Consider the following 12,733-nt stretch of genomic DNA (forward strand, 5'->3'; position numbering starts at 1 on the left):
GGGTTAATAATAATTTGCCCTTTAAATAACATTTTAGTTGACATTGCACACTGTCTATAAATAATTTGATTCTGAATGTGTTGCCATAGTGACTACAGATTTCATTGGTCAAAAGTACAACACTGGTGGACCGGCACCGGTCGACACTTGGGTGCATTTGGAAATACGCTCCGAGCGTGCGCTGCTTTGCTCTGACCGTTCGGAAACTCAGAGCATTGTTATTCAGAGCGCACCAAAAACGGAGTGTCGATACGTGCTCTCTTCGCTCCAACTGGGGACACTCTGCGCCAATGCATCAGGCAGTCCAGATGGAAAGAGTTCAAGCGTGAGCTACTCATGTGTTTAGAACATAGGCTGCATTCGGAAAATGAATGGGAGGGAAGCGCGCTCCGCCTCTCCGAACACATACACGCCCAGATTAGCGCACGGGCGTCACAGTGAATTTCCCGAGAACAGCTTTCATGTTGTGTTGGCATTAGTATTAGTGTTAGCTTACCTACCTTCTGAGCATGTCAAGGTTTCCCTTCCACACACTTATCATTGTAGAACATATTAAACCATTCAGAAGTATAGCGCTCGTACTAAAATCTCTAAATTGAAAAAAAAAAAAAAAATTGCAAACTCTTTTCAGACCGCAACAGCTTCAACTAGAGTTGAATAAATAAATAAATAAATAATTAGATGATTAAATAAATAAATAAATAAATAAATAATTAGATGATTAAATAAATAAATAAATAAATAAATAAATAAATAAAATCATGGACACCTTAAATTAGTCCCTTGAATTTGCTTCTATCTAGTGAGCTGCCAAGTAGCTAATTGTGCTGCTTTTTTGTATTTGAAAATGTTAATACGACAGTGGCGCTTAAAAAAAAAAAAAAAGAGTTAATGACAATCTTTGAATTGAATGCGGTGGACTACTCCATCTTTGTTCATAAATGTTCTTATCAATCACAGTAAAAGCCCAGAAATGATTCACTTGATCGATAATACTCCTTCAAAATGATTTTAAAGACTTTATCAGTGAGTACATTGTGCTGCTATGAAGATAAAACTTTGGTCAGTGTATCGCACAGATGAGGACACCTGAAAAGATTAAATGTGGCCCTGTACGGGCGGAATAAAAAGTCATTCACGTCTTATTTAGTGAGAGCAGACTGCATGACGTACAGCTGGGGGCAAAGTGGGCTCAGGTGGACGTCCAGGCAATAGCAATTTAAAAAGCCGTGTGCAGGTGCTTTCATAAAACCCTCAGTGATCCTCCCTCTGAAAGAAATATCGCGGATGTGTCCAGCTCCACGCTCAGGAATGACTCACGCTTATTTTTCCACTGGGCTGTCAATATATGTCTAGTTTTACTCATTTAGCACCGTTGGAGCCAGTATTGCTTTATTATTTCTCCTGCTGTGGGTCAAGCCTCGGTGATATGACTGCTGCCACGGAGAAGGGATTAAGAGTTCGCCTCAGTGCATTCCCAGATATTCCATCAGGGCACACACACACACACACACACACGCACATACATATGCAAATTTTGCAAGCAGTCAGATTGGGGACACGCGTTCCCAAGAAACAGACACGGCACATACTCCATCCCAGAAAACATCTTCAATGCCAGAGAACATTGATCAAACAGATAAAAAAAGAAGAATTTGGCTACTTGAATGAATGTTACATTTCCCTGTTTGTCAAAGTCCCGCAGTGAAGAATTGGGTGTTCCGGAAACTCTGGTGTTATTAATAATAATGACTACAATTAATGTCACAAGCCCAGAGACGGACACTTTACCGTATTTTGCCGGTCCGTCCTGTGGCCTCCATCTTCAGTTTGGGCACCCTTCTGTCATCATACCTCTGTCCTTATTCATAAAAATGATCATTCTGCATTCCCATACATACTCATCATTTTAGAGCGCTTCCGTCCTTACGTTTCACCAGTCCACCCAAACTCCCAGTTAGGGACGATTAAAGTGACGGATGAAAATCCACTTCGGTCCTTGCTTAGTCTGTCTTTTAAAAGAAATAATAATAATTCGTGTCCACTGTCTGCAAAATGGGCGTCCGTCCAGCTGCGCCAAGCCTACTTTACACAATTATAGTGCTAATTGCCATTAAAAGATTTTAAAACCCAGCTTGTTTGAAAAAAAGAACGGAAAAAAAAAATGAAAATAACAGCACACCTCAGGCGGCTTGTTTTTTTTTACCCTGAGAAAGATGGCTTGCAAAAATCAGCTTGTACCGTAATTATTTTTGGGTTGCACCAACTGACACGTCTCATTGTCAGGCCAAAACATGGTCGCTGTTGACTGATGCAAAATTACACAGCAACAATCCGCACACACTTTTTTTTTGTGTGTTTTTTTTAACATTTTATGGGTAATACAAGCTGAAGGAATAACAACCAAAGATCCCAGACCGAGTAATTTAAGTCAAGAGTAAGCAAAGAGGGTTTCTGCTACCAGACTCTTGTTATAATTTAGCGATCAATCCGCTTATACTTCACAAGGGTCATGGGGGGTGCTGGAGGCTATCCAACTGGTTGCCAGCCAATCGCAGGGCACACAAAGACAAACAACCATCCACGCTCACACCTGAGGAAAATTTAGAGTGTCCAATCAACCTGCCATGCATGTTTTTCAAATGTGGAAGGGAATCGGAGTACCCGGAGAAAACCCACGCAGGCACGGGGAGAACATACAAACTCCACACAGGAAGGCCGAACCCACAACCTCTGCAGTGTGAGGCCATCGTGGTACGTTGTACCATTTTTTTGGACAAAAAAAGTCCTGGTTAGTCAAACAAGCGCAAGAAGTCCAGGCGATGAATGCTAAATGCAAACAGATGCCATTTGTGTTTTCGTCTTTTAGCGGTTGGGCGGCCGTAACTCTGTGCTGAAACTACATCAGAGGTGTCCTGGCTGGTCCATCACCGCAATGAAAGCAAGAATATTTTCTATTTAGTTTTATTTATCTAATATAAGGAAGGACTTAAGTCGATTTTGAACAACTATTTTTAGCATTTTATTTTCTAGTACCCTTCCACTGCTGCTCAACATGGGGATACAAAGTGGGATTTCAATGTAAGAAAAATATGTGAGACTTTGTGAAGCCTTCCCCTTGATTTGGTTAATTTATACTCCCACGTCCTGTGCCAACTCAGATTACATTTTTCACATGTTATTCACATAATATATCAGCCATTCACCGTAAGTGAAGTGGATGGCATGTTACCATATATATATATATATATATATATATATATATATATATATATTGTATGTTTGTGTCACTGAAAATGCAATCGGACTAATGGAGAAATCACATTGTGAATACTGGATGAGCAATCAAACCACACATGATGTAGATATGGCGCTATCCACTACAGATTACCAGTGCACCACCCATCCATTTTGCATGAGACAAAACATCTCCATCAGCGTTCCTTCGCATTGTTTCCCATACCCCGAGGAATCATTTACTCCGCTATGGCAGCCATGTTAATCCACTGCTGATCTACCCCTTCGGATCAAGATGCCCTACAATCGATAATGTCATGAAGGCTTTGCCTTCTGCTCTTCATCACAGCCTTCCTCTCCATCACGGACTTAATGCACTTTGATACCACGTTAATGTGATTTCCTGTGTAGTGGAATAATGACAATGGGATAAAATATGTTGACAAACAATAATCCCTTATGGCACAGCACAAACCGACAAAATTCATTGGTTTGGAATTGCAACAGGATTTCCATGGTACAGTAATTGCATGTAAATGTAAGCATATATGCCCCCTAGTGGCAGTGATTAGCATAAGGATTACATCAGGATGATCCAATCACAACGAAGGAGTATTAAATGCTTTGGAGCGAGGCACATGACACAGTTATTTGCACTGTAGTAGGAATGGCTGTTTCTCAACATTCATTCGTTATTTTTTTGAGTCTTACGTATTTGTCACTTTTTTTTTCTTGTAAAAATGTTGGGCTACAAATATTGGTTGACACAAAATGTCTACCGTGAACTATAATGAATCATTTTAAAACTGATTACAGCTATTTGTGTGACACGGAACAACGATTGGCCACTTCCACAACACATGTATTAATTTGTGGTACTTTCATTCAAAGGTGTTTGTCCCTTGCAATGAGTAGGCTAAGAATATTTTTTTCTTTCATTGCATGCCTTCAATAGTTACAGTAAGGCTACAGCACATTAATATGGAGCCGCTAAGGTGACATGGAAGTTTAAAAAAAATTTAATGCGGGGGAATGCAAAGTTTTTTTTTTTTTTTTTAACTTCCATGTCACCTTAGGCATGAAAATGCCTCCCGGCTGCAACACGGCTGATTCAAATTAGCAGGATACTTAGCAGGCTTCTTCAAAGTTTGCTGATGAGCAATTCATTTGAATCAGGTGTGTTACCGCGGGAGATATCGAAAGCATGCAGGTAAAGAGCCCTCCAAGGACTGGAGTTTGATACTTACGAATTCGTAGGCCAATGTATTCTTTATCTAAAAATAATATTCTAAAGTCGACAGACATGTGTTATTGCTTGAATATTGAGAAACAATCACCGTGACGCTGTTGTGCCTCAGAAAATATTCAAGTGCCGAGAGAGAAGCGTTCACACTGATCCCTAAATTCAGATTTTTTTTTTCTTTGTGGCATTCATTCTGTTGAGACAGCATCGATTCATTAATGTCTGCTGGTGTCTCTGCATTCCTTCAAATCAACAAATGATACTTTTTTTTTTTTGTTGACGTTTTCCGTCGCACCACGACTAAATTAATTCATTATATTCAAGTGCTTTGAACGGGTGTCTGCAGTGGACTCCAGTCCACATTTTGTGAGCTGCTTTGCATCGCCTGAACATCAGATGCGCGGAGCACAGCGCAGCAGTTACACTTGAACGCAGCACACGGAGGCTCTCAGTCCTTACCGTACTCGTCTGCTGCAGGGCTCAGACAAGTTGAGTGCAAACGGCGGGAAGAGCGATTCTCTTCTCCGGATCCATGTGGCACCTTCATGCGCTTCATCTCTTCAGCGGTGCATGGTGGGGGCTCTTAATTAAGCACCCCTTGCTGCATTTTAAACACATTTTCTCCTCTGGGATATGTGCTTGCATGCACTAATTGAGTAAAAGATCCAAGTACCAGTGGATCTTGCTCTTGTTTATTTATTTTGTATTTTATTATTTTCATTTTAATTAGCAGAGGATACAACAGGGAAGCTCCTGGATCTTTTATCCAAGTCCACAATGCTCGGACTGGAGATGCTCGTTTACACTTTTTCTGCGCTGTGCATCGCAGCCAAAGCAGACTTGAAAGCAAGGAATTGCAGCGAGGTGAGGGAAGCTTGTGTGGCCAGGGGCTTCAGCTTCGCGCATGTTCCCCTCCAGGAAATTCCAGGTAAGATTCCAATGCAACATAAACACCAAAGAAGTTGACGTGTTTATTTATGCCTGGAAAAAAAAAACAATTGAATAGTGCTCATTTTAGTTTTGCTGTTAAGTGAGGGTTGAACAATACCTCAACCACTTGTTAATAGTGTGCTAAACGAAAATCTCAGTTGCCAAAAACTAAGCCCTACTGTGAAGGGACTACTTATGATCATGGCGTATGCAGGTTATGCTGAAAATGCAATAGAATAAAGTTGGGCTTTTGATAAAATGCTTCTTTCAGAAAAAGAAAAAGAGAAGTAATATGCGGGGGGGGCATCATATAATGAGAAGGATCAAGAGATTACAATTGTCGTTTTACGGGAAGTCGGTTCTGATACGTGAAGTTGGTCTACTTGGAGAAAATCAAAAGGACAGTGGAAACTCAGTTCAAGGAAGTCGGTTGAACGAAATTTTAGATAATTTGCAACAGTGGACGACTGATTAGCACGTCCGGCTCACAGTTCAGTGGTGCGTGGTTCAATTCCGGCTCTGGCTTTCCTGTGTGGAGTTTACATGTTCTCGCCGTGCCTGCGTGGGTTTCCTTCGGGTACTTCGGTTTCCACCCGCATTCACTCTAAATTGCCCCTAGGTATGAGTGTGTGCACGGATGCTTGTTCGTCTCTGTATGCCCTGCGATTGGCTGGCAACCAGTTCAGGGTGTACCCCGCCTACTGCCCGAAGATGGCTGGGATAAGCTCCAGCACCCCTGCGACCCTTGTAAGGAGAAGCGGTTCAGATAATGGATGGATATAAAATAGTGTTGGCTCTCAAGGTGTAAATGAAGCCCTGGAAAGTGTGAAAGCTGATTGGGTGGGTCATATGCAGGCCCCACCCTCGACTCCTCTGATGGATCTCTGTGCCTTCCACACACAAAGGTGACTTGGGGTGGGAATAGATTCATCATATTTACATTCATCCATTCTCAAAAATTGCTTCGATTTACGAATATTCCAGTTTGTGAGCACAAAGACCGAAAAATGCACCTGTACAATTTGATGTGAGTGCGTATTTTTTAAAACAAACGAGGCAGTGTGGACGGAAATGTTTTCCTATCCGGAGAGGGGGAAGTATTCAGTTTTGTGTAGACACGACTTTAATGAAGCGTCAAATGAGAAAGACGAGAGAAAACTAAGTGACACTCAGAGGTGGGCTCCTCAGTCAATTTTGCCCATCTGTCATTCGTTATTCACCAGTGGCCGGGCCACCTGTTCGTCACTGTTAAGCCACGCCTCCATCATCACTAAATTACAGTTCGTCACCACTATTTTAAGACCGTCAGATCGTCTACTTACTATCTCATTATCTAGTCGGGTAGCGAACAACGCCTCATACTGATGCCCACAATCAATTTTTTTTTTTTTAAACTAATTTTTCAAGATTGACAATTCCCCTTTAGTAATAATAAAGATTTTTTTTAATGAATCTAATACAATTAAAGTTTTTGTTACAAAAAAAAAAAATCGAAATTTTACAGGATTCAAATGAAAATATTTGCAAAAGTTGTCATTGAAAGAAAAGGACTAGGTACAACTTTAAAAAGTTAGATATTTCAACATATATTTTCGGAGAAACTCATATTAAATAAAATACATTTCATTTGAGAAAAAGATCAGGGAAAAAAGTTGACATTTTATAAGAATACATTTATTTTAAGAAAATGAAGTTGTCATATTCAGAGAAAAAAAACTTTTTGCAAACAATTCTAACATTTATTCTGACTTTATTCAGTCAGCTTGAGGCTCCTTCTCTGGTATGCGGACGCATTTCCACTTGTTTTTATTCTTGTAATTTTCTTTTGTTTTCATTGAATTGTGCCTCTAATACTCCATCGCAGAGGTCAGTGGTCAGTGTGGGCATCTTTACTTCCTTGAAGCACGCCAGTTAATTACATGCGAGCTGCTCTACATGACGATAACAATATTTAATCCTAATGTGGAAGAGTCCCTCCAGGCGGCTGCGGTGAGATTGCCTGCCTGCTCTGTGCCGGAGCCAACCCTGCGTGCATAGATAATGGATAATGAATGGTCAGCCATAAGCAGATTAACTAACCCGTCCTCGCGTACAATTTCGCGCCACCGCCAGGCGGAATTGCGGCTTCCACTTGCTTAAGTGTCTCCAACCACAAGGGACTCTTTTTTTCCACTTGATTAAAAATGCTATAAAAGGCAATTAAAGCGCGTCTCACTCCCAATTATATTATATAGCTGACTGATAGACTGACTTGTGTGGCTCACCGACTGGAGATGTGAGACTTTTCCCCACACTTGCAAATAATCACTATACAGTTACGTAAGGCGTGTATCTTTTAGTATTTTGTCAATGAACAAACCAACAGCGCAAATCTCCTGTGCAACAATCATAGGCAATATCACAAAAATCCTTATTCATGCGATATCACTTGAAATAGAGGCTAGGATCATATCTATATCAATACTGATATTAAGATCTTACCGATACTGATATCATATAATCTTCGAAACTCTAAAGATTTGTGCTTTAGAGCTGGAAGGCAAGGAGCAGTTTGAATCCCGCTGCGGACCGAAATGTAAAAAATGTTTGTTTGCTTGCTGGATACTGCTGAGGTGTCCTTGAGCAAAGTGCTGTACCCACCTCCCAGTTTAAGTGACCTAGCAACAGCAACACTCAATCTTTCCTTGCGTGCCTAAATGTGTGTGATGTGGTCCTGTGTGTGTGCGCAGAATTTCCCTTTTAAGGGATTATAATGAGTATATTAAAAAAAAAAACGTGATGCGTCAAAACCCACATTGCGGAAATGAAGACTAACAATAGCTCTCGCATTTTCAAATTGTCATCTTACTCATTATCACTTGCTCACTAGAAAAAAAAATCTGTCACTTCATTAAATTATTTTTAAAATAGAAACAGAACAAATTCATAAAGTTGCTTCTTAACTGACATTTCAGTGTCGTAACCAGTCATAAAAATTGTGAATAAATACAAATCAGGAAGAAATTATTCATATATATATTTTTTTTCTCACCCAGGAATCAATTCCAGGCAGGTATTGAATTACCAGTAATCCATTGTTGACCGCCCAACATGACTGTTGATGTTCCTCTCAGCTGTGTAATACGGGTGAACTCAGGACATTTTTTGGGTAATGTGTAATTTAGCCACCATTTTTTGACCTGGTTGCACCAATCGGTTGTCTGCTCATAAACACGCGAATGCATCATAAAGTATGCCAGCACTTGGTTTAGTCAAACAAAGTAACTGCAAGTGGCTCTCGTCTTCACTGTTGTAGTGCATGTTTGAAGGACATTTCTGGAAGTGAACGGACATGCGCTGTTCCAAAAAAAAAAAAAAATCATTGGCTGTTGGTATGTTAAATCGAAATTCAGAATAATGGACTCATTCTAAGGTTATCATTGGCAAGCCGCTATGTACTGGATTTGTGTTAGAGAAGAGGTGCGCAAAAGCAGGGTAGCAACTGAATTAATGCGCATTATTGATATTTGTCGCATGTGTAGCCTACTTGTACATGCATGCTTATTAATACACAGCTACCGTGGAATATATTTTACTCACGTAAAACTTGAGCGGCATTGCACTCAGCGGGAGCAGTGATGCAGCACTTTGGACTGAAGGATGGCTGGCAGGTCTGGAGTGAACTTAATGGTTGAGATGCGAAGGACATCATGAAGATGGCTGTCGGTTATTTTGGTTCTCATTCTGCTTTTTAGTGTTAACAGAGAAAATGTTTGCTCACATGTATGTGGAGCCAAACATACTGATCATTCTTTTCGCGTGGCGTTTCATCAGAGGAAACTTTTCCTTTTCCTAGCTGCGGCTTCTTCTCTGGTCCTTTTTGCTGGAGTAACTGCCTTGATCAACAATAGCTCCCCCTGTTGTTAAAACTGAGAAGTGCAATACACTCAGGCTAAAGTTGAAGAGTGATCCATATCCTATTCTATTCTTAAAAATTCAAGCGGGCCAATTAAAAATGGGCGACGGGCCACAGTTGGCCCACGGGCCGTAGTTTGGACACCATTGTGGTTGAGGCACTGAAGAAGCTTTCAGAAGGATTTGATTTGAAGTAGGGATAGAACCGAGTACCGTTGGGTTATCTTTGCACGGGGCATTATGACCTTTAGTGCCGTAGTCAGTTTTTCTGTTTTGCCGTTCGCTTTGCATTAATAATAATAATAATAATAATAATAATAATAATATTCCCTTTATTAGTCCCACAATGGGGAAATTCGAGATTCGAACCCAGGCCTCCTGGGGGAGACTGGGTCCTGAACGCGGCGCCTTAGACCACTCGGCCATCTTGATGCTAGCAAGTGCGGAGGAGTTGAGACTCAAAGAATATTTAAGTTTCAACTTTAGATCCAATGAGGAGGGAGTGAAAGCTGTTAACAGGCTTTTCAATGTTAGCAATTATGACTTGAAACATGTACCTTTTACTTTTTAAGGAAACGGAAGGATTATGACCAAATCTTCCCTGTGTTCGTATCCTGATTTAATGCTCACTAAATAAGTAGGGATTTATTTTCACTACTGTCGACTGCTCAGAGCTCAGCTAACGACTAATCATGGCTCAGCTTCGGAAAACAGGTGAGCCATGGACTGATCGTCACCAGTCATCGAACAGTCAACTTTGAAGGAACGTATATTCGTATTTTTTAATTAGAGGACTATGCTCATGACTGAATCCGATTTTTGGAGCTGTTTGATTCGTATAAACGTTAGTGGGTTGGCTATTGTTTAAGAGTTGCCTATCAATGCGTCTCGCTGCACATGCCGGGACGTCACTTCTGGCTTTCACAACCGTGCTTTGTTAAACAAAACCAAATGATTCAAAACTTAACTCACCATGGTCAACCTTACAATGAGTGCAATTCTTGTGAGGGACCCTTTCAGACAAAGTCCAAGCCGACTGCTGCGCTGTCACTCGACTTACTGCTAGTGTGCGGAAGAGAAAAGCTGCTAGAGTCTTGTGGAGAATGCTCAATCTGCCAGATTTGATTGGAAATGCCCTCATTTCAGGGTTATCCCACCAAGAATGTGTATATTTCATGAAGCTGCGTAAGCGATAGTTTAGTCGATGGGAGGATATGCGCTGCTGGTAAAGTGCATTTCTGCTCACCTTTTCTGACTGGGAAAATATGCCCCAAAATGCTCCAAGCTGTGGCCCAAAAAACGAGGTGTGGACGGTATCAAGGGTTCCCTGTACCCTCCCACCCTTAGTATTTAGTAGCCTTGCCAATTATAATTCAAGCCAAAAGCAAAAAATGTGATTTTCTAGTTGGTTAATTAGTCAGCAAGATCACACAAAATACTCCACAAATCTTTGTAAAGGTGTGGTGCTAAGACAGAAAAATTATAATCACACCAAATTAAGCTGCGTTCCAAAAAAAATAAATAAATAAAAAAATAAAATAAAAAAATAAGAATATACTGCCCCCTACAGGACTGGAGTCAAACACTGTTGTGCTGGCATGTCATGACTTTTCATATTTGGCCTGGGGGAGGTCTTATTGAGTGTCATTGTAGTTTATGAATGAGCATCCCCTCATCACTTTGGTGATGTATAACATTTTTCATTGCCTGCACATACTTTTGTATTGCCATCATTTTACTTCATGTTGGAGCAGTACGATAGTTTAGTCGCTGTGCTTCATAGTTCGGAGGTTCTTACATTTCTATATTGGCTCTGGCCTTCCTGTGTGGAGTTTGCATGATTCTCTGTGCACTCAAGCTTCTTAACACATTCCAAAAACATGCATGTTAGTTTCATTGAAGACTCTAAAGCGTCCGTACGTCAGAATGTTTTTTTGTGTCTTCATGTCCTATGATTGTCTGGCAACTAGGGCAGTGTGAGATAAGTTTGAATTTCTTTGCAGCTTGATAACAAAGTGGCTGGATTTTCCCTCATTGTTTGAAAATAGTCCAATTCGAAAGTAATAAAATGCTTTAGATTTTCCACAATTTCTCGCTAAATTCCTTCGAGAACACTTTGCATTGTGTGAACGTGGGAAATGTCATAATTCATATTACGTAGCATGACGGGCCACTTTCCAATTTTTCCGTTCATTGGCACGACAAAACTCGATAAGGAACAGCTGCTAAAGCATGACGGTGTTACTGGTGTCGTTCAGTCATGCGTTCAAAAGAGAAACAGCTGTGTTTGGCGGAATAAAAGTCGTCAGTTAAGCGTAAAGGTGAGTTTGCAGGCGAAGTGATGGTTTCATCTAAAAAATCTTGGCATGCGGCGAGCATAGCGAGAGTGTTTTTCATCCTGCCTCAGCAGAAGTGTCTCGTGGGGAGGAATTTAGTACAGGCCAAGATGAACGGGATGAGAAGTCGAGGCATAGTGCTTGTTTCAAAATATGTCCAACATGGGGTGTGTTTGATCCTCCTAAATGCATTTAAAAGCATGACTTCACTAAACGGACACTCCATTAAGGACACAATCTACGGCACAATCTTGAGCTGTTCTGAAAATTGTCACTTTTTTGACTGACGCTGCCAGAGATCAGTTACACTTCTGCACTGCGACTTGATCACCCCCATCCATCCTTTTTCTATATCGCTTATCCTCGTTAGTTCCATGTGGGCTGGACACCCGCCCAGCTGATTTTGGGCCAATCACATACCACAAACATTCGCACATGCATAATTTAAAGTCTTCAAAAGGCTTAACATGCATGTGTTTTGTAATGTGGGAGTAAACGCATAATTATTGTAACTATCCAACAATCCATCCATTTTTCTCTTCAAAAAAAGGGGCTTCAAGCTGTTAATTGCCACTCCCACTTAAAGTTTACTGTCAAATTAAAATTTGATTAAAGATAATGACGCGTCTATTTGGAACAACCGCACACCTTTGCTTTAGATAAATCAGTTTAGCTCAATGCATTCAAACAATGCAGAACTTCGTAGAAGGATTAGCGTTGTTATTACGGTGTTATAAGAAATGGATATGTCCACAAATGGTGGAGCGACATATGTAGACAACATAATATTCACTAGTGCATATTCTTTATCCTCCGCTAAGAATGCCAAATATTGCTGCAGTTTTAAGCAGCTCCACGTATATCCAAGTCTCTCTTCCCCTGTACCAAGATGGTCAAGATGCACGAAAAAATGTGGCAAACAATTTAACGATGTCACTATCTTTTTCCTTTTAAAATTAAATATAAATAGTGCAAATTTTTAAAACGCATTACAAATTTTTGGGGTGAGAGGCTGAAACGGAAGAATTGGATTTCCATTTATGGCAATGGGAAAAGATAATTTGAGAAACCATAAGGAAAAAATCGAATATCT

At 40.5% G+C, this 12,733-nt stretch overlaps 1 protein-coding gene across 5 annotated transcripts in view; it reads left to right on the forward strand.

Moving 5' to 3' along the window:
* Positions 1-4,349: 4,349 nt before the first annotated feature.
* The window catches only part of LOC148323470 (glypican-6-like), an 81,872-nt gene continuing 73,488 nt past the window's right edge, over positions 4,350-12,733 (forward strand). For 2 of the 5 annotated variants that reach the window (XM_088314482.1, XM_088314483.1), the window contains exon 1: positions 4,465-5,408. In XM_088314482.1, the coding sequence (XP_088170608.1) occupies positions 5,258-5,408 (151 nt within the window). In that variant the 5' untranslated portion in view covers positions 4,465-5,257. The other 3 variants (XM_088314481.1, XM_088314480.1, XM_088314484.1) reach the window with 3 other exon arrangements.

The sequence above is a fragment of the Idiotropiscis lumnitzeri genome, chromosome 14, assembly GCF_059441095.1.
Source record: "Idiotropiscis lumnitzeri isolate Australia: NSW breed Sydney's pygmy pipehorse chromosome 14, RoL_Ilum_1.0, whole genome shotgun sequence".
NCBI classification, from domain to species: domain Eukaryota; kingdom Metazoa; phylum Chordata; class Actinopteri; order Syngnathiformes; family Syngnathidae; genus Idiotropiscis; species Idiotropiscis lumnitzeri.